Source organism: Bipolaris zeicola, assembly GCF_000523435.1.
Source record: "Bipolaris zeicola 26-R-13 unplaced genomic scaffold scaffold_3, whole genome shotgun sequence".
Taxonomy (NCBI): domain Eukaryota; kingdom Fungi; phylum Ascomycota; class Dothideomycetes; order Pleosporales; family Pleosporaceae; genus Bipolaris; species Bipolaris zeicola.
In genome coordinates, this window is record NW_006912052.1 from 100,014 (window position 1) to 125,333 (window position 25,320).

At 51.4% G+C, this 25,320-nt stretch overlaps 9 protein-coding genes across 9 annotated transcripts; 5 read left to right on the top strand and 4 right to left on the bottom strand.

Moving 5' to 3' along the window:
- Positions 1–1,809: 1,809 nt before the first annotated feature.
- Positions 1,810–3,240, top strand: COCCADRAFT_495 (uncharacterized protein; the record flags this gene model as incomplete). Its single annotated transcript, XM_007708630.1, has 1 exon — positions 1,810–3,240. The coding sequence occupies one exon, from the start codon at positions 1,810–1,812 to the stop codon at positions 3,238–3,240; it is 1,431 nt and encodes a 476-aa protein (XP_007706820.1).
- A 595-nt stretch (positions 3,241–3,835) lies between these two features.
- Positions 3,836–7,372, top strand: COCCADRAFT_496 (uncharacterized protein; the record flags this gene model as incomplete). Its single annotated transcript, XM_007708631.1, has 7 exons — positions 3,836–3,885; positions 3,968–4,032; positions 4,085–4,160; positions 4,237–4,478; positions 4,529–4,771; positions 4,822–7,229; positions 7,286–7,372. The coding sequence occupies 7 exons, from the start codon at positions 3,836–3,838 to the stop codon at positions 7,370–7,372; spliced, it is 3,171 nt and encodes a 1,056-aa protein (XP_007706821.1).
- Positions 7,373–7,736: 364 nt separating this feature from the next.
- Positions 7,737–9,509, bottom strand: COCCADRAFT_82278 (uncharacterized protein; the record flags this gene model as incomplete). Its single annotated transcript, XM_007708720.1, has 1 exon — positions 7,737–9,509. The coding sequence occupies one exon, from the start codon at positions 9,507–9,509 to the stop codon at positions 7,737–7,739; it is 1,773 nt and encodes a 590-aa protein (XP_007706910.1).
- Positions 9,510–11,427: 1,918 nt separating this feature from the next.
- COCCADRAFT_21811 (uncharacterized protein) lies at positions 11,428–12,199 on the top strand (the record flags this gene model as incomplete). The annotated part of the gene is made up of 2 exons (XM_007708654.1): positions 11,428–11,977; positions 12,063–12,199. 2 exons carry the CDS (start codon positions 11,428–11,430, stop codon positions 12,197–12,199), a joined length of 687 nt encoding a protein of 228 aa, XP_007706844.1.
- Positions 12,200–12,802: 603 nt separating this feature from the next.
- COCCADRAFT_32134 (uncharacterized protein) lies at positions 12,803–15,424 on the bottom strand (the record flags this gene model as incomplete). The annotated part of the gene is made up of 1 exon (XM_007708683.1): positions 12,803–15,424. One exon carries the CDS (start codon positions 15,422–15,424, stop codon positions 12,803–12,805), a length of 2,622 nt encoding a protein of 873 aa, XP_007706873.1.
- Positions 15,425–15,885: 461 nt separating this feature from the next.
- Positions 15,886–16,218, bottom strand: COCCADRAFT_82180 (uncharacterized protein; the record flags this gene model as incomplete). The annotated part of the gene is made up of 1 exon (XM_007708721.1): positions 15,886–16,218. The coding sequence occupies one exon, from the start codon at positions 16,216–16,218 to the stop codon at positions 15,886–15,888; it is 333 nt and encodes a 110-aa protein (XP_007706911.1).
- A 2,032-nt stretch (positions 16,219–18,250) lies between these two features.
- COCCADRAFT_82095 (uncharacterized protein) lies at positions 18,251–18,706 on the bottom strand (the record flags this gene model as incomplete). Its single annotated transcript, XM_007708722.1, has 1 exon — positions 18,251–18,706. The coding sequence occupies one exon, from the start codon at positions 18,704–18,706 to the stop codon at positions 18,251–18,253; it is 456 nt and encodes a 151-aa protein (XP_007706912.1).
- Positions 18,707–20,562: 1,856 nt separating this feature from the next.
- Positions 20,563–21,479, top strand: COCCADRAFT_32136 (uncharacterized protein; the record flags this gene model as incomplete). The annotated part of the gene is made up of 3 exons (XM_007708684.1): positions 20,563–20,683; positions 20,743–21,110; positions 21,168–21,479. 3 exons carry the CDS (start codon positions 20,563–20,565, stop codon positions 21,477–21,479), a joined length of 801 nt encoding a protein of 266 aa, XP_007706874.1.
- A 358-nt stretch (positions 21,480–21,837) lies between these two features.
- Positions 21,838–24,984, top strand: COCCADRAFT_82038 (uncharacterized protein; the record flags this gene model as incomplete). Its single annotated transcript, XM_007708723.1, has 1 exon — positions 21,838–24,984. One exon carries the CDS (start codon positions 21,838–21,840, stop codon positions 24,982–24,984), a length of 3,147 nt encoding a protein of 1,048 aa, XP_007706913.1.
- Between the last annotated feature and the right edge of the window lie 336 nt (positions 24,985–25,320).

Consider the following 25,320-nt stretch of genomic DNA (forward strand, 5'->3'; position numbering starts at 1 on the left):
GCATGGAGCTGGGGTTGCTGGAATTTGGTGGCTCGTCCTCGTCACTTGGATCAATCAGATCGATACCTTCATCTATGAGTGTATCGTTCTCCGTCATTTCATTGGAGGCCTGTAGCAAGGATACAGTAAGAGGGTCCATTGGAAGCACCTCATCCTCGGACTGATTGTCTGCATCTGCTTGGTTTTGGCTGTCATCATCGCTAAGGATCGAATCATCATGCTGATACTGCGGCAGTGGGTCCAGGCCATCCGATAGTAGTCCAGCTCCATCTAAATCATGAACATTGTCTTCCTCAAATGTTTCGACCTGACGCTCCAGGCCATGATCCGCAAGCCTTTGTGTAGACAAAACTTCGGGATAGAGATCCTCAATGCTCTCCACAGCAGTCTTGATGCGATCTTGGCCTGCGGTTGGGTTGATGAATGTGTCAAAACTCACTTCACCCCTGTCCTTATGTTCTTCTTTAATCAAGCCCTCAACGATTTCCCTATATTCATCTTCATGGATCCATCCGCCTTTCTTGGTGTCACGCGTATCTGCTGACATTGATACTAGCACTTCGGCAGGGAACGGACTGCTAGAAGGGTCGGTAAGGCCCATGCGAAGCTTGCGTCGACGTGTTTCGTCTCTCCAAAGACCAGCCATAGACGGTACGAACTTATCATCAGGATTGCGAAGCATTTGGCTCGACCGCTCTAGAAAGTCGTGGTGAATAGGACGACATTGCACTTGTTGCCGATTAAGAATGTTTTGGACACAAATGTCGACTTCAAGAGTGCAGTGGCTTTGACGTGGATATTGGTCTTCGTCTGCCATAAACTCGTCTGGAATAGATGCATCGTGCCACTTGTGTAGGGTAGTATCCACCTCGTCGCTATCGGGTACAGGCCCTCGAAACTGCACTTTAGCGCAATCGATATAGTCACATCCATACAGGTTGTAGTCACACATCCACTGTAGGAGGTATTGTAAATGACTTTCATATGGCTGGAAAACCTTGTCCAAAATAGCACCTTGGTGGAGGAGGTCGGCGAATCGTGTCATATGCATGGGGTTGAGCAAGTAGACTTTCAGGAAGACTTTGTATCCCACATGATAGCCGAAGAAAGGCACGCCCTTAACCAGCGAGATGTGGCCGACATATGTTGATTTTCCATTAATAGTGTTGCGTCGGTAAGCGGTGGCAAGGGCCTGGTCGATCGCAGTGCGGAGGTCTAGGATGTACGAATTGACTATATGTTGTCAGCCCACCCAGACCATGTCGGTGATGTACTCCGCCTACCAACATCAGTCTCCAGGCTTCCATTGTACTCCAAATACAGATAAGGTAATGCCCCGTGGATATGAGCGCACACCTTCTGGCCAGTCTCAGTTGCCCCAAATGCTCTAATGACAGGCACTTCAGGCGTGCCTAATCTACCTGCGGGCCCAGGGTTGCGCCGGAGAAGAGGGTCGAGATCGGTGGGCGCAGCCTGGTAGTTGTCGATGCAATTGAGGCGAAAGCGAAACGTCTCCATGGCGACATATCCAGAGCGCGGAATGTGTGTTGGAGAGAAGAGTCTTGCATTGTCCTCGCCCTCATTCAAAACCGGGCGTGGACATGGCACGCGCACTATTAGTAGTTGGTGGCGTAGAAAACCCAACGCGGTGCACCGCAACACGTATCGCGTGAGCACGTGATATACGGGATCGCCGCTTCAGCCCTATGGCGCTAGCTCTCCACTTTCGCCGCTGCGGCGACGGAAAGCTTCAACCACCATCGACCTCGCGACCATCAGACACGTCTCAGGCAGCCTACAGAACCAAATATGCCGCCCTCCCAACCCAAGAAGCCGGACGTATCTGCTGCTGCGAAAGAACGCAACGAATATATTCCTTCCTTCATCTCCAAGAAGCCCTTTTATGCCGTCGACGAGAATGGCGAGGACACCACCGACTACCTCGAGCACCAGCGTCTCCAGAAGCAGGAACAGGACTCTAAATGGTATGATCGTGGCAAGAAGGCTGGCCCGGCTGCAACAAAGTTCCGCAAAGGCGCATGCGAGAACTGCGGAGCCATGACCCACAAGAAGAAAGACTGCTTGAGCCGGCCGCGCAAGGCAGGCGCAAAATACACAGGTAAGAATATCGAGGCAGATGAGGTCATTCAAGACGTGCAGCTGGGGTTCGATGCAAAACGCGACCGCTGGAATGGTTACGATGCCTCAAACTTCGTTGAGGTTATTGAGGAGTACAATGCCATGGAGGAAATTCGCAAAAAGGCCAAAGAAGTAGAAAAGGGCGACAAGTCAGACGATGAGGATGAGGGCGATAAATACGATGCCGAGACCGACATGGGAAGGAAACAGGCCACATCTACACGCAACCTGCGATTACGAGAAGACACTGCAAAGTACCTACTGAATCTAGACCTCGACTCAGCGAAATACGATCCCAAGACGCGTTCTATGGTCGACAGCGGCGCAACAGCGGATAGTGCAGCACAACTCGTGGCGGAGGAAGGTTTCATGAAGGCCTCTGGAGATGCAGCCGAGTTTGAAAGGGCACAGCGGTACGCCTGGGAAACACAGGAGCGTGGAGACAAGAACAAGATTCATCTGCAAGCCAACCCTACATCGGGCGAGGTCATGAGAAAGAAGCAACTCAAGGAGGCCGAAGAGGCTGCGGCAGCCAAGAAGAAGGCGTTGGCCGAGAAGTACGGAACTCAAGAGAAGTTTACCGATGACACACTACGCAAAGCCGCCGTGACAGAGAACGAGCGGTACGTTGAGTACGACGAGCGAGGAGCCATCAAGGGTGTACCGAAAGTTAAGGCAAAGTCAAAATACCCAGAAGATGTCCTACTCAACAATCACACATCTGTTTGGGGCAGCTGGTGGTCCAATTTCCAATGGGGCTTCGCATGCTGTCATTCGACGGTCAAGAACTCATATTGTACGGGCGAGGCAGGCAAGGAAGCATTTGAACTGGCGGATCGGATGCGAACTGGTGCTGATCTCGAGGAAGTTCCAAAGGAGATTGCATGGAAGGAAGCCGAAGCTCTGGAGGAGCATGTACCAAACGCTCCAGACCAGGCCCAGAAGGCAAAGGCCGATGCAGCGAGTCGAAAGCGAGCGCTGGATGAAATGACTGGTCAAGTGAACGAAGAGGAGATGGAGGAATACCGCAGAAAGCGTACAATGGCGGCTGACCCCATGGCAGCATACCTTTCCAAGGGAAGCAAAAGTGAGGCAATCTGAGTTGTCATAAGGCATTGATTTTGTGTTGGTAGCATTGCATGGCGTTTATACCCTGGGGCCACATCTGGACGTATTGAGTAAAATGACATAGTAGTTTTCTGATGACAGTTGCGCTGGCTATGTGTGATTGGTATGGCTGGGAGGGCCCTTCTGGACCATGCAGCCCTATTCGCTGCGCGGAAGCTCTCTCACCCTCCATTACACAGTGCCAACTCAGAAGTCGAGGCGATTGCGCATGCAGCCGCGTATGCGTTGTTAGCCCATATCCAAGGCAGCCGTTCATGTATGTAGGTCAGGGGAGACAGTGACGGGCAGCCCGCGCGGAGAAGAGTTCGCGGGCTGCGGGTAAAGGCGATGACGAAGCGCCAAGGAGCACGAGCCACCTCCTGGGGTCCTAGGTTCAGGCGTAGTTGGGTACGAGAGCTCCTGGCATGGCCAACGGCACAGCCAAACCAGATAATCAGGCTCCCACTCTTCTTTGGCTCTGATTATACTTTTTGACCACATTCTATCGTTTCGACCCCGATTCTCCCCATTCCTTCGACCAACTGAAATCACCACTGAGTAGCTCGCGAAGGAGCTTACAGCCACCAAGATGGCGCTCTACGGAAGCTCACGCAATGTCGACATGGGCAAGTACGTACTGTGGCCATGGTGCCCGCCCAAGAACACCTTGGACATACCTACTGCTGGCCTGGCGACTCTAGAGGCTAACAAACGTGTCTAGACAAGAGTCTGAGTTGGCCGTCAGCGTTCGCAAAGCGACAAGTATCGATGAGGTCTCACCCAAACGTACGTCCGTGGACATCCGTCTTATGTCGCTCATACTCATGAATCCGTGCAGGAAAGCATGTGCGAGCATGCATTGTCTACACCTGGGATCATAAGAGCTCGGCTTCTTTCTGGCAAGGCATGAAAGTGTAGGTCAACTCCGCGCCTGTTTGCTATGCGCCATTACTCTACGTGGACCTCCCCAGGCGCTAAACGCAAGAACAGGCAGCCAATTCTCGCCGACGAGGTACAGACGTTCAAGGCGCTTATCACCATCCACAAAGTCCTTCAGGAGGGTCATCCCATCGTTCTCAAGGAGGCGCAGTCGCATACTGGCTGGCTCGAGAGTTTGTCGCGAGGTTCTAGCGTTGGCGAGGGCATGCGAGGATATGCGCCGCTCATCTCAGAATACATTTACTACCTCCTGGCCAAACTTGCGTTTCACAGGCAACACCCAGAATTCAATGGTGCGAGAGACAACTTCAAATCTCCAAATGGCCGGGCTGATTTTGGATAGGAACTTTCGAGTACGAGGAGTACATCAGCTTGAAATCCATCAACGACCCTAACGAGGGTTATGAGACCATCTCCGACCTCATGACCCTTCAGGATCAGATCGATGCCTTCCAAAAACTCATCTTTTCCCACTTCCGAAGCGGGACGAACAACGAGTGTAGGATCGCTGCGCTGGTGCCATTAGTCCAGGAGAGCTATGGTATTTATAAGTTCATTACCAGCATGCTCCGCGCAATGCACACCAGTAAGTCCCTTGAACCTCGGTTAGCCCGCGACTCCAACTAAGCCATACAGCTCTTGGTGACGATGAGGCGCTCTCTCCTCTACGTGGCCGATACGATGCGCAGCATTACCGTCTCGTCAAGTTTTACTACGAATGCTCCAATCTCCGATACTTGACGAGTCTCATCACAGTACCGAAACTGCCCCAAGAGCCGCCGAATCTTCTATCCGAAGATGAGAACGCACCTGCTTTGCCTGCGAGACCTAAAAATGAAAAGCCTGCCGAGTCTGAACCTCGCGCGCCTTCGGTCGACCCTGAGCCTATCAACGAGTTCTGGAAGGACAACCAGAGGCGGCAGCAAGAGGAGTATGAGGCAGAGCAGCAGAGGCTACAGAAACAATGGGAAGAGGCCCAACAACAACAGCAACAGATGCAGTTGCAAGCTCAGCGCGAGTTTGAGGAGCAGCAAAGGCTTCAGGCTGAACAGGCTCGTTTGGCGCAAGAGCAGCTTATGCGCGAGCAGTATCAGCAACAGACACAGGGTCGCCTTGCTGAGCTTGAGCGTGAGAATCTGAATGCGCGCGCCCAGTACGAACGTGATCAGCTCATGTTGCAACAATACGATCAACGAATGAAGGCTCTTGAAGGGGAAATCAGCCAGATGAATCAAAACTTCCAGCAACAAATGGGTTCGCGAGATGACCAGATACGGGCGCTCCAGGAACAACTCAACACCTGGCGGTCGAAATACGAATCATTGGCCAAGCTCTATTCGCAGCTGCGAACTGAGCACCTTCAATTGCTACAGAAGTTCAAGTCAGTCCAACTCAAGGCCAACTCAGCCCAGGAAGCCATCGACGCAAGGGACAAGCTGCAACGAGAGCTCAAGACCAAGAATTTGGAACTTGCCGACATGATTCGTGAGCGTGATCGCGCGCTCATGGATAAGGATCGCCACACGGGAGGCCATCGCGAGGAGATTGAGAAACTCAAGCGCGAGCTCCGCTCTGCTTTGGACCGTGCTGACAACGCTGAGCGTGGCAAGGGTTCAGAACTGTCCGCGATGCTGTCAAGACATAACCGCGAGATCGCAGACTTGGAAGAAGCTCTGCGAAACAAGACTCGCGCATTGGAGGAAGTCCAGATGAAGTACCGTGAAGGTGATTCTGATCTGGAACGTCAATTGCGCGAGAAGGAGGAAGAGCTTGAGATCTTCCGTGCTGGCATGGACCAAACCCTGCTGGAGTTGAACGAGCTGAAACTCAACTCTAGCACAAACGACAATGTCTTGGATGGTCATCTGGATACTCTTATCCAAGACAGCCTCCAAAAGATCAACGACATTATCGACTCTGTCCTACAAAGTGGTGTACAGCGGGTTGATGATGCTCTGTACGAGTTGGACTCTCCCATGCAAGCTGGTAACCAGAATGCCACTGGCTCCTACGTTCTCTCACAAATCGAGAAGGCATCGACATGCACAATGGAATTTTCAACAGCGTTCAACAACTTCATCGCCGATGGACCAAACGCCAAGCACGCTGAGGTTATCAACGCTGTTAACAACTATGGTGGTTCAATTGTCGATGTGCTGGTGAACACCAAGGGATTGACACGCTTTGCTTCCGACGAAAACAAGGCCGACCAACTCATCAACGCAGCGCGAGCTTCTGCAACTTCGACTATCAGGTTCTTCCGTAATGTTCAATCAGTACGCTTGTACGACTTGGACGCCGAACAGAAGATCAATGTTGTTATCAACAACAGCACGGAGGTGGTGCGCAACTTGCAGAGTCTGTCTAAGCTTGCAGACGCATTTGCACCCAAGAGCAAGATCACCAACGCCTCAGGCGATCTCGGTGACTTGGTTGATAGCGAGCTGACCAAGGCTGCCAACGCCATTGACGCAGCCACTGAGCGTCTGGCTAAGCTGATGAAGAAGCCTAGAGACTCATACTCGACATATGAGCTCAAGATCCACGATTCCATTCTCGAGGCCGCCATTGCTGTCACGAATGCTATTGCACAGCTCATCAAGGCCGCAACCGCATCTCAGCAAGAAATTGTGCGCGAGGGCCGTGGTAGCATGTCCAAGACACAATTCTACAAGAAGCACAACCGCTGGACCGAGGGTCTCATCAGTGCCGCGAAGGCTGTTGCCAACTCAACGAACATGCTCATCGAAACCGCCGACGGCGTCATCTCCGGACGCAACTCGCCCGAGCAACTCATCGTTGCTTCCAATGACGTTGCTGCTTCCACCGCTCAGTTGGTGGCTGCCAGTCGTGTCAAGGCCAGCTTCATGAGCAAGACGCAAGATAAGCTCGAGAGCGCGTCCAAGACCGTCACCGCAGCCTGCAGGTCGCTTGTTCGACAGGTGCAGGAGATTATTGCTCAGAAGAATAGGGATGAGGGCGAGGTTGTGGATTACAGCAAGTTGGGTGATCATGAGTTCAAGGTCAGGCAGATGGAGCAGCAGGTATGTGACAGTCAGGTTATTATCATGAAAGGAAGTTTACTAATGTGTTGTTATAGGTCGAGATTCTTCAGCTCGAAAATGCGCTTGCACAGGCTCGGACAAGGTTGGGTGAGATGCGTAAGCTTTCTTACTTGGAGGAGTAGGCTGGGTTCCTGTGGCCTAGTATTTCGCATGAGGGGGGTTATTGTTCGTTTACATATTTAGTTTAGTGGATGATGTTCAAGGCCAGATCTTCTGAATTGTGTTCTTCGAGACATCTGTAATTCCAAAAGGATGGTTCGGTTGGGTCATAATCGGGAAGAAATACTAAATTTTATTTTGCTGTTTCTGAACTCTGAATTATATATGCTCTGAGATAAATGCTGCATGCCCACTTCTCGTCTCAATCGGATCCAAATATGCGACACATAGTCTACGGCTGACTTGAAAGAACAATATGTCTTTTTCATCTTGGCTATCCTAGGGTATCTAAAAGCTCTCTTGCGAAAAGAAAAAGAAAGGAAACACTCAATTCATAATCTCGCTCGCAAACTTACTCCTTGCCCGAATACGCGGACCATAAAAGACCAAAATCCACGGTACAATAGTCAACAAAGCCCCGATTCCACCTAGCAAACTATTCGCAGGACCATAGCCAAGTTTACTATACATTTGTGTGGTAATCAAGGGAAATACACCACCGAGCATATTGCGGCAGAAGGACTGAGCAGCGAGTGCTGAGCTTGCATAGCGATGATAAGTATCGGCTAAATAATTGAAAGTAGCCAGGTAAATCGAGAAGATGCCAATGGTAGCAATACCAATAGATATCGCGGGTAACACCCAGTGTAATCCAGCGGAGCTCGTCCAGCCAAACATGAAGAGTCCAATTGGCATACAAGCGCTTTCGACGCAAGCAAAGTATAAGCGACCTTCCGGCGAGTTGGACGTCTTTCCGTATTTTTTTGCGATTTTTTCTTGGTAGACGGAGAGGATGGTGGCGAGGATACTGGCTATGCCCATGGAGGCGAAGACCGCGTTGGCTTGTTGGATTGAGAAACCGTATTTGTTGCGGAAGATGAGGGGGATGGCGGCGAGGGCGAGGTAGAGGACAGCCCAGGAAAAGGCGACCCAGAGGGAGAACCAGAAGACGACGGGTTCTGTGAAGAGGAGGTGGAAGGGGCGGTATAGAGAGATGGCAATCATGGTTCCGAGGGATGCGCGTTCCTCGTCTGATCGAACTTTGAAACGGAGACGCTGGGAAATTGTGGAGCCGGGTTTCTTGTCATCGCGGACGTCGAGGCCAAAATATCCTGCTTCCTCGCGGGCAGCGTACCACTTGTTTAGGCACTTTGCTTTTCTAGATAGTAGAACCGAGCCTCTCGTTTCTTTGAAGACGACGCAGATGAGTGCCACCATTGTTCCGCAGGCTATCGTCTGTACGTATTGGATCCAGCGCCAGGACGTATTCTGTGCAATGAAACCGCATACCATGGGTCCAAAGGAAGTTCCGAATAGCGCTGCCCCGGAAAAGACAGCCATAGGCGTGTTGCGATCCTTGGTGTGATATATGTCAGATACCACACCGCCGACCATGGTAGAGAAAGTTGAGCCGCCAATGCCTAACCAGAAACGCGCGACGAGCAACCCGGCGTATGATTGTGTGAGACCGGAACATAATTGGCAGAGTACGAAAAGAAGGCCAGAGGCGAGGAAGACGGGTCGTCGACCGTTGATCTCGGAGAAGGGGGCTAGGAACATGGGAGCAACGGCGAAACCTGCTGTAAACATTGTGACTGATACCAAAGCAGCAACATTGCTTATGCCCCATTCATTCCTCATCTGTGGAATAGCCGGGTTCAATGCTCCCGCCGAAAATGCGGTGAGGCTAGTGATGAGGCATGATATCCACACTGTAATGCTCTTCCTTCTATCCGACCATTCGAAGGGATTGGTGTATTTGGCAAGATTTGGAGGTGGAGGCGGTGGTCCTTGGTTTGGTTCTTGTGGATAGATGGTGGTTGGATGAGGAAGTTCCGTATCAAAGGTGAGGTACTGCCAGACGATCTCTGTTTCTTGTATGTTTTCCTGTGATTTGTATTGTCGATCACTTTCATAGACCTTGCTGTCTCTGTCTTTTTCCGAGTTACTGCTTGATTCAATAGCGGGGTGATAGCCTTTCTCTTGTTGATCAGTACCCTCTGTGTCCACTTCCATGGCTCTTATTCCCGGGGCATTATCCGGGGATGGTCCCCCCGGATAGATCTGAGCGAGGTGGATTGGATTAGTATTGGGGTTCATGTCGTCTTAAAGGCCCCTTTCCGCGGCCCAGAATCGTGTATAAGAGCTATAGCACCATGGGCGTTGAGGATTGGGAATGAAGGTGGGCTCGGCAATTGATTAAAGATGTAGACCACATAACTCCAGCGGCGCGGGTACCACGGGCTCAACCCACACGTGTACCCGGTGTGCATATTGAGGGACGAATGAACGTTGAGCCGGATTCTGGAGATGTCCGTAGGCTCTGTCGCAAACGTTTGGTATTGGTCGGGAATAGTATGAATCAAGTGGAAAGCGGGCTCGCCAAGGACGCCTCAAGCTAACGGACCGGCCGAGGCAAAAAAGATACGATACACCATCCGAAAATGATCTCATTGTGGTTAATGGTCCTTCGGAGTGACCCACAGCTCCCCGACGGGTACGGATACACCCAGCCTTCTTTCACATCCGACGGAGTAGGTTCCGTCGGATGTGGATTCAGATTTTCTGTCAAGACATTAGCGGTGAACAGCTTGGCTCTGCTTAAATATGAGCTTAGCGACAGCACAGGATTCAGGCTCTATCACAGTGACAAGAGCTGTTGTATTTGTTTTGGGTGTGTTGTCATAAACTTTGCTTACTACGTGTTGGGAGCAACTGTGCTTTTAGCAACGATAGCGGGGTTCAACCGTGCGTTTATAGAACCAATGGCTACGATGCCAACCCCAGGTTAAGCACCTACCCTGACAAGAACATCATTCAATGCTCCAATCATCCTTTATTCGTAGGGCTGACGACGCCTTGGCTAATTTAAAGCAGGAGAAGTCTGGGTAGGTAAAGCGGCGAGTCTTGAGAAGGTATAGTGTTTCTCTATGAGTGTCTTCCGTTCTAACCAGTAGTGCGACATCACATGGAATAATCGTATCCTTTAAGAAGAGATCCATAGCTAGAACACAGATAAAGTACGTTTTGTGGAGGACTATTTCGACTGGACTACATCAGTATACAGGCAACTTGCTCGTAGAATCAGCAGTAATCGTTCTGACTGTTCATACCAACATACCTTGCCACACTGGTGACAACTGCAATGGATACCCATTGAGGCCACAATCCCGATATTAACACCTGCAGGCCCGAAACAAAAAGTCAGGGACAGATTTGTTGCTAGATTTCGTTAAGAGTGGTGGTAACAGGACAACTATCGAGGATAGAAGTCACTAATACTACTTCAACCAGACACTGTCGGTAGATATATTAGTGTTCTTATTAGAGGGGCGCGTGGGGATCGTTCCCCGGGGAGACGATATCGCCAGCTATACCTCTGAACGACAAGAAGAACGCAGTTTAGCTCTGATCATTTCGGTCATTACCCCCGCTCTATTCGTCCCTATTCCCCGCCAAGGCAGCAAAATTCTACCATCCTCAGGCTTGATTTGACCAAAACCCCACGTGGAGTGACAAAAAGGGTCAATGACCGATCTCGCCTTTCCTGTCTCAATGACGAAAGACCCTTGGCGCGAGGGGCAAACCATTGGCAATTGGACACCGCCGGAGACTCGGAGAATGTGATTCGACTGTTTCCTTGCTGACACGGGAGGAGCTGAGTGGCAGAAAAGATATGGTGGAATTCACGTGATGAACGAGTCGATTGCGCAATATACGCTAGCTACAAAGGTAGGAGAAGGGCTGTTGGAGACACCAAAAAACGGCCCATAAGTCATCAGCAGATTCTCTTTTCTTCTCTCAATCCCTCAATCTTTCAATCTCTCAAACATCAGCTCTGATCTTCCGAACTTTGCGAAAAACTCATCGCAGAGCCCCCCTAAACCAGTCCTAGTCCCCATACCCCACGTCAAAAGGTACCAGAGCTCCCCTTGCCCCTCCATACCTACCATTTACCCCGCCACGTCCCCAAAGCAAACCTAACAATAAACGCGCAGTATCACCACCACAACCAACAATGGCCGAAGGACGCTCTGAGCCCCTCCGCCTGGGCAGCACCGCCCCCAATTTCAAGGCCGAAACCACCGCCGGCCCCATCGACTTCCACGAGTTCATCGGCGACTCGTGGGCCATCCTCTTCTCCCACCCCGCAGACCGCACCCCCGTCTGCACCACCGAACTTGGTGCCTTCGCAAAGCTCGAACCCGAATTCGCGCGCCGCAACACAAAGCTCATCGGCCTGTCCGCCGACTCCATCGAGTCGCACGACGAGTGGGTCAAGGACATTGACGAGGTCACTGGCAGCAACCTCAAGTTCCCCATAATAGGCGACAAGGAGCGCAAGGTCGCGCTGCTGTACGATATGCTGGACCACCAGGATGCCACCAATGTCGATCAGAAGGGTATTGCGTTTACGATTCGCTCGGTTTTCATCATCGATCCTAAGAAGACTATTCGCTTGATTCTGAGCTACCCGGCGTCCACTGGTAGGAATACCGCCGAGGTTCTGCGTGTGCTGGATTCTCTGCAGACGGGTGATAAGCACAGGGTTACCACCCCTATTAACTGTAAGTTTCCCCCTTCTTTTCACACATAATTGATAGTGTTGTTGTGGAGGTATGAAGATCGATTTGCTGACAATGGATCTTGCAGGGGTTCCTGGTGATGATGTTATCGTCCACCCATCCGTTTCCAACGAGCAGGCCAAGGATCTCTTCCCTGACTTCCGCATCGTCAAGCCTTACCTGCGGTTCACCCCGCTTGCAAAGGAGAAGACCAGCGCGGCTTAAGTGCCTGACAAGCTGGGGAGGACTTGGAGGAGAAGTGTCTAGATGTTTTGGGCAAGCCTAGGAATTTATTTTCATCCTTTGTAGGACCTGGGCCATGATATTAAATTGATCATGATAATGAAATACATATATTCCCAAAGTACTTCATTCCATATCTGCTTCTTCTTCCCTAGCTAGTGACTTTTGTGAGGTAACTTAGTAGTACCCATTTCTGGCATGTAATTGCGCCATGTCCGATATCGGCAACGATAAAAGTATGGGGAAAATCCGGAGAAAGCTCATGGAGTCGGAAAAAAAACTAGGTAAGCACGTAACGTGACGTGTACGCAAAGAAAGGGTGCGCCACACAAAAGATAACCTATCTCTCAACACTCGATTTCATTCATTTGACCTCATTTCAAACCAGCTTCAAGATATCACAACAAAAACATATCTCTCGTCAACAATATCCACCCTTGAAAAAAAAACTGTACAACGCACTTGAAAGACCAAGAAAAAAAGTTACATCTTCCCCGAACCCACCGTTCTATGTCAGATGGGCGTTCTCCTTCTCTTCTCTTCTGTCGTCTCTAACCTCTTACCTTTGCTCACTGTCATGACAAATCAAGCACCTTGCAGGCCCAGCCCGACTCCATCCCCGTTGCCCATGCCACCATCATCCCTACTCCTATCTCTGCTCCGTCCCATCTCGCGGATCCTCCGGCCCTCCATCAATCCTCTCAGACCACGCTTCTGTAGTCCAACCACGGCGCTCATCTCACCATTCCACACTTCTCTTTCTTCAATCACACTGCCATCTCCAAGGCCATTGTCCGATGCAGATGCAGAGGTAGATTCGGATGCAGCTGAGCTGACCTCGTCGTCATGGTTTCGTTCAATGTCGGTGTTGAGGCGGAGCGCACGTAGTCCTGCGTCAAAGCTGCGTTCGAGGTCGGTGGAGCTGGTGCTGCTGTTTAGTTGAGAAGTGGAAAAGCCGTTCGTCGTTCCATTTGAACCAGAAACTCCGTTGACGCCCATAAAAGCGATGCCCGATCCGCCGCCAGCTGCCATGGCTGCAGCGTTGAAGATGGCCGCGGTATTCCGGTTGTCGAGCAGGGTATGCAGACGTTCAATGATTGCTTCTAACAGGCCGTCAATGTGGTACGGCCGCGCCAGTTGGAGTAAAGAGCAGAGTATTTGTGGCGAGCATAGTTGCGAGTTTTGTGGCGGAAGGGATGATGTGTATAGAAAGTGTATCAGTGCTTGAAGGGTAAGGTGAGTGTGGGGTAGAAATAGTGTCCGAGGCCGTTGAGAAGGTGCGTGTGATGATGCTTCTGGTGGACTCAGTGAAGAGTAAGAATTTGTTGAGACTGCAGTAACCTCAGATTGTGTTATTGTATTGGCCGTGAGTGTTGTGGCTGCTGAGTAGTTTGTTCGGATAGAAGGTGTGATGGTTATGCTCGAGTTGCGTGATGGATGCATAGTAGCTGTGGGTCGCAGCGTAGCTGCATCGGCACTCTCCTTCTCGGCGCTCTGTGCGCTCTCGCGAAGAAGCTGGTTGAAGTATGGGCCCCACCGCCGAGCAATCATATGCGAGTTGACGGGGATGCGTTCGCCATTCAAGGCAAGAAAGTCCATGTCAGCAAACTCCCGCATGCCCAGAGCCATTTGCCCAAGTTCGGTGGCTGCAGGTAAAAGTGTCCGGCCGCCAGCAAGCACGTCAAGTCGGTCATGCAGTGGTGGCGCGCTTACAGATTGGAAGCCTGACGCGGGCGTAACTTTACGTGGGTTGTCGTACAATCCGAATGCTTCCAGTTCCACGACACACATGTTCGAGAAGTTGATGCGTCGATGATTGTAATCCTCAACCAGGCTTCTCTTACGGTTGCCCAGAATCACAAAACTGTTTCTACGATTCCACAACACACCTCTGTTCCAACTTCCTTGGCTGAAAATATTGCCTCCAGCTTCTATCCGCCCCCAGCTTAGTGTACGCAAATCAAGCGCCCACAGGGCGTATTCTTGCTTGGATGAAGTTAAAAATGTACCACTGACTACAAAGTGATTGTTAATAATACCACCATTTGGAAAGCGGAGCCCAGGCGGCGAGAAGTTGCCATGCATTGGCTTTTCGGAAAGAGTGCCGTCGGAATGCCGTACTTGCAATTCAAGCTTAACGTCCAGAAAATTGTAGTTTGAGTAAATGAGCATCGAAGACTCATAGCTCGTGCTGTTCTCCTGTTCGTCGGGTGCTCTTCCTTCATCACCAGGCCGTATTCCTTCGCCAATATCATTTGGGTGAATACTGGTTAATGGCGCGACCACGCTTCGATATGCACCGCAACTCCTACCCAGTGTGCTAGTTCCTGTCCACTTGAGGCTTCGCAAGTTGAAAACACTAATCTGTTCAATATAGTGATTGGCACTGTCTTGGCCGCCCACTACTAACATTTCCGCGCCACCCTCGCCATCTAGATCAACGCCCAGCGATCCTTGGTTCGGATTCGATGAAGGCGGGTTGTGACGTATAGCGGTTACTGCTGCGCTCGTTGAGCTGAATACGGCTGAACTCGGCAGAATGGTGGCGCAATGAGCATATCGACCTTGTGGCGCGTCGCTTGTAGCAACGTGCATCCATGTTCGCGTAGGCGCGTCGTAAATGTGAACGTCGGACATGACCACAACTTCAGGTTGGGCGTCAGCAGGCGCGCCTTGTATTACGGAAGTGGCTTGGTTTGATGAGGGGTTCGCAGGTGACATGCCACCATAGCACACGAGCTTGGTATCCCCTAGTGCACAAACGCTGTGAAAGTACCGTGGGGGCGGTATATCGCCTTTAGTCTCGACCTTTGTCCAGTGTCGCTTAACAAGGTCCAGTTCATACAAGTCCGACGTCAGCTGTGGCCTTGTTCGTGATAGTCTTCGGCCCCCAAAGACGTAGAGTTTGTCGCCCAGAATAGTTGTGGTTGCGCCCACAAGCGGATGGGGCTCTCTGCCAGTAGTTCTGTGTACATTGCATACCAACCCCGATAGCCCTGCTGTGGAGCTTGCGGGTGTGCCTAAACCCGCGAGTGTGGCTGGCGATTGGGATACAGAGCCAGGCGTCCGGGTAGATGCGGTCGAGGGGCGCTCGGTCCCGCCATCCTGGATATCCTGACGGTTTAGACTTGTTTGGCTGCTGTTCCGGCTCGCAATGTAAGGCGCCGACGTCTGAGAATCAATGGTGTTTGTCCGGCTCTGAGACATGCTGGCCGGACTTGCGATTTCGTTTGGGATTTCTTGTGTTTGTTCAAGGTGAATGGGGAGCTCGAGAAATGGCGATGTAAATTGTTGTACAGGTAAAGCCAGAAAGGGAATCAGGGCCTCTGCATGACGAGACTGGACGTAAAAAGAGTCGCTCAAAGAGTTACCGTTCAGGATAGGCTGACCGGAGGGGTTGGGAGCACTGCTCGAATCGATAAGCGATGCTCGGAAAGATTTGAATCTAATGCTCGTACAGGCGCGTTCAGGTACTACAACTGGATCATAGCGCGCATCGACGAGTGGTATTTTTGATTGTGCTCGGACGTCACGTGAACGTCTCTTGTTCAATAAGACCCTTTTGATGTTCAACCCCTTCTGCCTTCTCCAGAAAGATGAAACGTCACCCAACGGCCCGACACTAGCGCCAACAGAGGGGTAGAAGAGACCTAGCGACAAGACCATGGTTAGCGATGGAATTCGAGCAAGAATAATGAAATGCAGAAGGGTGCTGAAAGAGAAGTTTCCGGCTCTTGAAATAATCGGAGAGTGCTAGCTGCAGCCCGTCTCCGATGCAGATTCGCATGCAAGGTCTCAACCACCGCAGCGCACTGCCTGGGATGAGTAGCCATGTTTTCGTATTGGGGCAGGTGACTTTGCTGCTGTGCTACTCTTCTGTGGTACACGACCTCTTGCCTAGAGGAGCGTCTCACAGTGGGACAGGTCGGTCTTCTAGCACCGCAGAGAACAAATTGGTGCAGTGCAGCCGCAAATGGTGGTGGTTTCCGACTTGGTCTCATACTTGCATCTGGGCGGTGGGCGTCTCATGAAGGGGCTGTTGAAGACTGGGCAAGGGAGCATGAATGAAGAGCAGAGATAATAAAAGCCTTACTTGTTAATGCGCCACACAGGAGCGGGGAGGGATGCGATCCAGCAGGACGGTAAAATGTATGCAGAGAAGGAAGAGGCGGTAGTCGGACGGGTAGTCTTGCTGGACTGGCGCGTACAGATGACAACGAGGTTCGTGCCCGAGTGTGGAGCGCGGAAACCGTCTAGGCCGAATGGGGACTGGCGCCTTGGCAACTATTGCGAAGAGAGGCCTAACTAACGAGACGTCGTTGCTCAAGGGCCTGGAAGGACTTGGAGACAGACTGGAGGTAGCTGAAGGCTGAATGAGACGAGGCGGAATAGAACACGCCACGCAAACGGCGGGGCCGGACGAAAACAGAGGGTCCAATTCTAGGGGAAAGTTAAAAAGGCGGAGACTCGACACTACCTCGATGCTTGTGACCGACAACGTTCGCAAGGCCACAAACAACTCCAACACTCGGATTTGGACACGCGAGGGCGTTGCACAGCTTTTGGCTCTCCCAGGCTTCTTGCAGAGAGTGCTCACCCTCCTCCTGGCCCTTCAACCGGCTGGGCACGGTTGCAAAAGCAATTAGCGCGCCAACGCTGCGCGACAAATCAGCTGTCCCAAGCCTACAAGACGAAATACGCCAGTCGCGCACGAGGCTCATCTAGGTGTTGATATCGGTGAAGACGGCACCGAGCGGTCAATATTGAGCAAACGGTCAGGATGCCTCTGGGAGCCTCATCGCCGCTTTCTTGCATCCAGCCTAGCTGTGGGTTTCGGTTAATCATTGCTGTTCGCTGGCGAGGAAAAATGATGCTGGATCCCAATTCCAGAAGGATTCTGTGCCGTGCCGTCGTGTCATGGACCATTCATAGACAACCTTGTTCCTTGATCACCTCAGCCCAATCTCAAGTTGCCTCAGTGGCCTCAGGGGCGACATACAGTCATCGTACGTTACTAAATAAATGCTAAGGCTTTGTATGAAGCGCGCGGTTGTTGGAGCGCAAACGTTCCTAGCCAGACTAACATTGTCGTGATCCCGTATCGCCTGTCAGGTACAGAGAGCTGCAGTGCGGCTGCACGAGTCGAAAGGTTGTTCTAGTCTCGGGAAGCTGCTGGGAGCGACAAACAAATGTAATCGGACTCGTATTGGTCTTGGCGTTGCTGGTAGTCTCAAAGATTGCCGTTGGCTGCGCACAGCTGGGATGCGACTAGTCTAGGTTCAAAAAACAGGAAACAAACAGACATATACAGCTGAACTCATTATGCGCTAACCAGCTGCAGAACACTATCTTTCAGCTCACTTCAGCGCTGACATAATGGCAACGTAGTGTTCAGCAAATGTGTAGTGTGCAATACCAATACGTACGCCTAAGTGAAGCAAGTGCAACCAACTATTGACTAATCGCTTTTGTAACGTCTTACAATCACTGCCGAAACATTTCTTTGTCGAGAGTAGCTCACCCGATAGAAGGGTGTCTTTAATTTACGTACAATAACAAATCTATATCGCTATTCTCTATCCTTCTCGCTGTCGATATTGGCATGCTTTCATGCCGTGTCGCTCATCTAATCCCCGCTAGCAATCTCCGAGCCAATGTCAAGAAGGCAAGGAAAATGGTGAGTGGTCAACACTGTCTCCAACTAAGTTTCCAAGTGCTCCCAATCATACAGCTCCATCTGTTCATCTCTGGGTCGTATTCACAACCGCCGACAGAAGTGTTAGTGGGCTATGGGCCGTATCTTCCGCGGGTGATTGACGCAGCTTTGCGGCGCTCCCAGTCATACCTAGTAACAAACATGAACGACAACAGCTCATTTATGCTGAGTCCATCTGCGGCTAGGATGCAAGGAGTATAATCGCATGTCTGGAACGGTGTCAGTACCGGCTAGTGTCGTGACGGCCATATCTGCTCCGATATGTGTAGCATTCGAGTCGTTGTTTCGTCTTGATTTACTGCCATGCTTCTCCTCTTTCAAATTCTTGTCCTTGCAGGCTCAGGTGTTCTTGGCGTGTACGGCGGCGGAGACTCGTCTCTCTTTGCTGCCCTTTCATGCCACGAGCCCTCCTTTCTCCAGTTCTGGTCGACTCCAGCCCCAGGATTCGCATCGCCCATCGGGCTCGTCAAGGGTAGCCTCGCTACAACAGGGAACCCAGAGTCAGGTCTTAGCAGCCTGAGTTCCCTGTAGGGATATTTGGCTGCAGCTTGAGCGCGTTCATGGGCTCTGCGGCGGGCTCTTTTTATTATGCATGCGAGACCAAAGCTGATCAAGAGGAAGGCGGCCACAAAAGTGGAGACAATGAGCAGGACAGTGCGGTGGGTGGCACACTGGCTGGAGTAGCTCACTTCGCAGGAACTTGAGCGTCTTTGGATAATGGTAGGGAGATTGATTGTAGGAAAGAAGTTGTGGGGTAAGTTGCTGGGCGCCATTGTTTGTGTATAGTAGTAGGGCTGGTGGCTGTCGGGAGAGGAAACAGCAGACGACGATGTAAATGTTGGTTCGCAAGGGAAACAAGAGAAAATTCCCTTAAAATAACTGATGCAGAACAGAAGTAAAAGGAATGGTCAATAAAGAGAGGCCTCTTGCAGCGCGAACGTATCCTTTACATGTCCTGCTCTCTACCCGCTGGCGTGGAGTGCATAGGCGCCCTGCCCCTACCTATGATGCGCAGCCTCGCGGCAACGATGCGCAGTTTTGTTTCCTGCGCGCCTTAACGACAGCGCCTAAATAAAGCTTAGGTTGACTATGCGTTAAGCCTCTTAATGCGGCGCCTAATATTAGTTTCATTCCATGGGTTGGTGTGGGGTCACTTTGGTTGTTGCACTGCCCCTCTCCACCGCGTTCGCCTTGGGGGCAGCCTCGTTACACGAGCGAGGCGCCGCGGTCTTTGTCTGGTGATGGGCGATGCATTGTCGGAAGCTCTGCTTCCACTTGTTCGTTTTTCGATGCACAATGAAGATTGTTGGGAACCACAGATAAAGATGCTTGTCCTGTTATGTTGCTGTGAGAACAAAGGTGCTCTATGCAGGCGCTTCCCGTCCAGGTCAGGTTGAGCGAGCATTCAACGAAATACAGCCCTTGTCGAACTGTTCGATGGTCAAGAACGCCTGGTATCAAGAAGGTCGCCTCGCCTGATGCTGCGCAAAGATTTACTATCTAGGCACTCTGCACTTCACTGTGCCGTTCACCTTGTTCGCTGGCCGGCGCCTTGTAACACGTAACTGTGCCGCATGCTAGGGTTGAGACATGCCCCCTCACCACACAGCAGCGATATGTGGACACGAGGTATCATACGATCAGGTGAATGCGCAAGTTCGCCTTAGGCAGCCCCTGAGGGGGCCGTGGGATGATCAGGCCCTAAGGCTCGACGAGGTAGTCGAGGGCTCAGTTGGTGAGGTACCTCAGGCATCGCATGTTGGATCGGTGGAGGGGTTTCCTTGCGAACTGCCAGAACAGTCGACAGGCAAGTAAACTCAAATTTGCCACATGTATCTTTGCAGTTATGGCTATGATGAGTCGTCCCTAGTTGTGTCATTGCATTAAAACACAGATCGCGTCCTTGTGATGTGACAGCCGGTAAATTGTTCCATGGTATCCGGAGAATCATTCCTGCACATCTGTAAAGCAGAGACTGTGCAGAAAAGAGAGGTTGCCATATTATCCTCAAAAGCGAGTGTAACTAGATGACCGAACACCATTTAGTGCAGGGAAAAGGCTACATATATACGCTGTTGTCCAAGACACATGCTGGCGGCCCCGTCTAGATTTACTATATGCGCTCACTGCATATCGCTTCGGCTGTACATGCTCCATGTATACTCGCACCTAACACTTCAGCCAATACTGTGCATTATTATCGAGCCCCACATACCTTGTTGGCACAAAATTCAAGCTACGAATGTGATCTGGCTGATGTCCCCGGACCTCACCTCCAAGACCCCACGGCGAGCTCCCGGAATGCCCAATTAGGCAATATCCGAAAATGCCGGGCATAGTTCCCCGCAAACACGTCCTGAGCTCTACCCCAATAGTGCCATATATGCAGACAGGAAAGGGTGGCTACGGCCAGACTCGCTTCAAATCAAGCGGGTGACCTGAAGAGGCGTCTGGGACCGATATATAAACCCACAATAGCCGCATCTTGCGTAGAACTTACCAAACGATCGTGCGTTCGTTATCAATTGTACAAATACCCTTTTTCCGGCGAGTCCTTCAGCGTATATCGTAACTCAGATTCCTCCTCTTCTTCCTGTGTCTTGAAATTGTAATTCGGATAATTCCAATCATGTCGACCACACGCGGGCTACCAGAGTTCAGCCTAGCCGGCAAGGTCATACTGGTGTCAGGTGGTGCGCGAGGCCTTGGACTTACACAGGCCGAAGCATTGTTAGAAGCTGGTGCACGAGGTAAATACTTACGTACATGCGGGGATGCACAGAATTTGTTGGCTAACACACGCTCCTAGTCTATGCACTTGATAGGCTTCCCGAGCCATCCCCAGACTTTGGTCCGATCGCAGAACGAGCAAAGAAGGATCTCGGAACATCGCTTGAGTACCGTCAGATAGACGTGCGGGATGTAAAGAAGCTGAATGAGATCGTCGATGACATTGCGAACAAGGAGGGAAGGCTAGACGGGCTAATCGCGGCGGCCGGTATCCAACAGGAGACGCCTGCATTGGAGTATACCGCTGAGGATGCGAATCGGATGTTTGAGGTGAACATCACTGGATCTATGATGACCGCGCAAGCCGCTGCGAAGCAAATGATCAAGTTTGGCAACGGCGGAAGTATCGTGCTTATTGCTAGCATGTCTGGCACCGTGGCGAACAGGGTACGATGATTCTAATCAATTGCAATATGCAGCCTTTCAACTAACATACAGTAACAGGGTCTTATATGCTCGGCATACAATGCTTCGAAAGCAGGTGTGTTGCAGCTCGCTCGCAACCTCGCATCGGAATGGGGTGAGCACAAGATTCGTGTCAACACAATCTCGCCGGGTTATATCGTGACGGCCATGGTAGAGGAGCTTTTCAAGCAGTATCCTGAGCGAAGGGAAACATGGCCGACGCAGAATATGTTGGGCCGCTTGTCCAAGCCAGAGGAATACCGTGGTGCCGCAGTTTTCCTTCTCAGCGATGCGAGCTCATTCATGACTGGGTCAGATCTGAGGATAGACGGTGGCCATTCGGCGTGGTAGTAATATCGTTGCACATGGAGAGACATAAATTCACAAGGTTGAAAGTGCTTAGCTTGACTGCATCGTGGTGTTCTGTCCAATGCGAGGCTGCGGAAGTCCGTAACTGGGGAGGGTTTGCTGAATAAGCCATGTCTTGGCAACTTGGGCAAGAGCGTCGCCCTCCACCGAAGAAACAGAGAGCGTCTGTTGGTCCTTGCCGAGCCATGAAGTCTTCCAACAGATAGCTATGGTGTCGCTGGTAGGTATCACCTGCCATGTACTCCCCAGACATCGATTCCCTACTCCTATATTGTGGCCCATCACTCTGTCCTCGCGCGTCTATTACTAGGCCCCAATCTCGGGGCCCTGCCGCTCGAGCATGACGGCATCAACCCCCTCAACCGTATCCCGTTATGGCCCCGCCGTACTGTTCCTCACAGGAGTGTCGGCTGGGTATGCGGCATATGTTATATACAATACCCTCCAATCCTCCACACCCACAGACGGTCTCCACCGCAGCAATGCTGTTCGCAGACGGCGGCCGCGAGACTCAGCACCGGCACCGTCCGTGCTGCCACTGAGCGAGCAAGACATACCTTCGCTGGGCGAGTACCATGTCCTGACTACCAGAGTGCTGCTTGATCCTCACAACTTGGTCACGCCTGCGGAGCTGCGCAGCATCATTCTGCGCGCCCAGCCGGACGCCAGCGAAGAGACTATAAATCACCTCTCCGGGCGCACATACGAAGAGTTCTTCGATCGCTTGCTTGTAGTGCACTCACCCGACCGTGCGCTTTCGCCGTCAGAAGTTGATGCTCTTCTGGCCTGGCTGACCGAACGTAACCCGAACAATCCAGCATTAGATCGCGATGCAATAGCCCGCGCAGCGACATGGCATGCGCAAATGTTTGGAAACACGGACAGCCTTGGGCTGGATGGTGGAGAGAGCGTCGCGCCCACAGAATTGTCTCTGGGAAGTGACGAGGACCCGGACGATGATGCCATTGATCCAGAGGGCCAAACCCTCCAGCGCACTCTATACCACATCGCAGAAGACCGCGCCAGGCTGGAAGGCGTAATACATCGTGGAATCACATGTAACGGCTGTGACGAGAAGCCCATTCGAGGAACTAGATGGCACTGTGCAAACTGCCCAGACTTCGACCTATGCTCGAACTGCGAAGCAACCAACTCCCACTACAAGAACCACATATTCTATAAGATACGCGTACCTGCAGGCTACCTGAGTTTGCAAAAACAAGAACCGGTTTACCCGGGAAAGCCTCACATGATGAACCTCTCGATTGATTCGGCACTGAAGAGGCGTCTGGTAGCTGAGACAAAGATGGAGGCTGAGGAGGTCGAGGCGTTGTGGGATCAGTTCACTTGTTTGGCAGGGGCAGAATGGGCAGATGACCCAAACAATATAGGATGGGCTATCGACCGACGCGATTTCAATCACGCATTCGTACCGCGCTACAATGGCTTCCCTGCTGCACCGAATCTCGTTTACGATCGCATTTTCGCATATTACGACACGGACAAGAACGGGCTCATCGGTTTCGAAGAATGGATCAAAGGACTTGACGGAATGCATACCACAGATGTGGATGTAAAGGCCAAGATCGTCTTCGACGGATACGACATCGATGGAGATGGCTATGTGTCGCGTAAAGACATTCTACGCATTTTCCGGGCTTACTACTCGATCGAGAAGGAAGCTACCCGAAACTACATCATGGAGCTGTCTGAAGAGGTAACGGTGCGCAGTGCCCTGGATACTATCAGGTCTAGTCAGCCCTTGGGCTCTGCATTTCCGCCTCGCAGCATGAATGCCTCCAACACCAGCAATCCCCGTTTACGGCAGAAGCAGGAAGGTGACATGGACGCAACCTCACCTGTGCTCGAACGGAACACCGACGTCGCAGAGCGGAATGAGATCCTCAGAACCACCGACCTCCAGCACATTGTGCCCGACGAAGTGTCCGGTGAGCAACAAGCCAACATCTTGAACCAAAGATGGGCCCGCAGGCAATACTACATAGATGAAGAGGAGGGCTTCACACAACCAGATGGAGTAGACGGTCAAAGCTCACCCGAAGGACAGACTCAATTTGGTGGCTTCGCAGATCCAAGTGAGGAACATATCCGAAACAGAAGCTCGCGTTCATCGTCAAGGGTCCGTTTCCAGGAAGATGTGGATCGAGAGACACGATCAAATGCCTCCTCTTCAAGGCCTTTTGGAGAGCGTTGGGGTGGATATGAGATACCCGAACCTGAGCAAGACCTCGGTAAAGAAGTACTGTATCAGGTCACACAGCAAGGGTTTAACGAATTACTCAACCCACTATTTCTTGAAAAGGAAGACATGGCCATGGACGCCCAGGACACGCGCAGTGAGCGCCGCTCAAGAGCCGCCGATATCGAGTCTACGATTACGCATCTCTTCACAGCCAGGAAAACCGACGTTGAAATCATTCTCCAGGTTGGCATCTTTCGGTTCTCCAAATGCATGGTAGACAAATTCTGCTGGGCGCTGAACTATGGAGAATCAAATATCCAAAATTTATTCGTGAATCCCAGTAATAACGGGCCACGCCCTGATGAGGAGGTTCGAGCGGCAGTAGAGGCCATCTACAACTCTGTCGAAGCAAAAGTTCTGAACTCAGTTAAGAACCCCAAGGCAAGCAATGCTGAAAACATGACAATATGGAACATGTATATGTGCCAGTGTCAGCTTCGGGAGGAGGCCATCAATGCATTCATGAGCTGTGCAGAAAAGCAAGGATGGCTTTCATCCTCCGCTGCGAGTAAAAGTCCAGTTTCCGACCACAGAGATCCTACCATGCCCCAGTTCCGACCAAACTCTCTCACACATCTACCAACCAATTCGCAGAGTGGTTCATGCAGCTCTTCAGAGACTGGTGCAGCTTCTGACACCGACGAGTCATCAGTGTCAACAAACGAAGACACAGACCCCGGCCGATGTTTCTTTGTATGCGCAGCCCATGATGGTTTGAAACGATACCCAGGAAGAAAACGGTCCACAGACTCGACATCAGGACCTGAATCTGGCTCTCCATCAATAGTTGCCGCAGCAGCCGACGTCGGTGAACGCGTCCTTGAACTCATGCCCCTCTCATGCCCCGCCGAGCCAGGAGGCCCAACACCAGATACAGTACAGCTGAACTGGTACTCTGACGTTCCAGAACGTCATTTTCTCTTCATCCAAAACCTAGAGGGCACAAATCTCGTTCAATGCGGATGCAACCAAATCAGCCACTCCACAGACCCTTACCACCCCGAGACAAACCAGGTTAAGCCATTACAGCGCTCTATTCGCCGAGTAGCCATGAACCCTCAATCTCCACTGCATCTCATCATGCTCGCCAGCCTCGAAAGTGTGGATCAGGAAATCAATCGTCGCAAGGGCGGCGGCTTGGTCAACTTGGAAGAGTTTTCGGAGCATATGAGACAGGGCCAGTTGCGGTTTTTGGAGTCTTGGATGGATTGGGTGGGGATTTGAGGGATGATGCTGGGACTATGGTTATGTAACACGATACTTTGAGTTTAGATCTCGTATTAGCATAGAAGGGCTTATACATTTGTCCTGATGACCTATGCATGCAAACGTCATGTTTCTTTTACTTCTCTTGGATTTACCTTGTGGTATGAAATGGTGTTTCTTGGACGAGTGCTCTTGATGTCTGATGAGTGGGATATAAATGTTTTTGATGAGGCTACGAACTTCGAGTGTCGTGAGAGTGGTGGGGAAAAAAAGCTTCTTGTAAAATTTGATGATAAAGAGACGTATAGTTTTGCCAAAATACCGCTGGACTGCAAAGTTTCTGTCGCTTTTCAC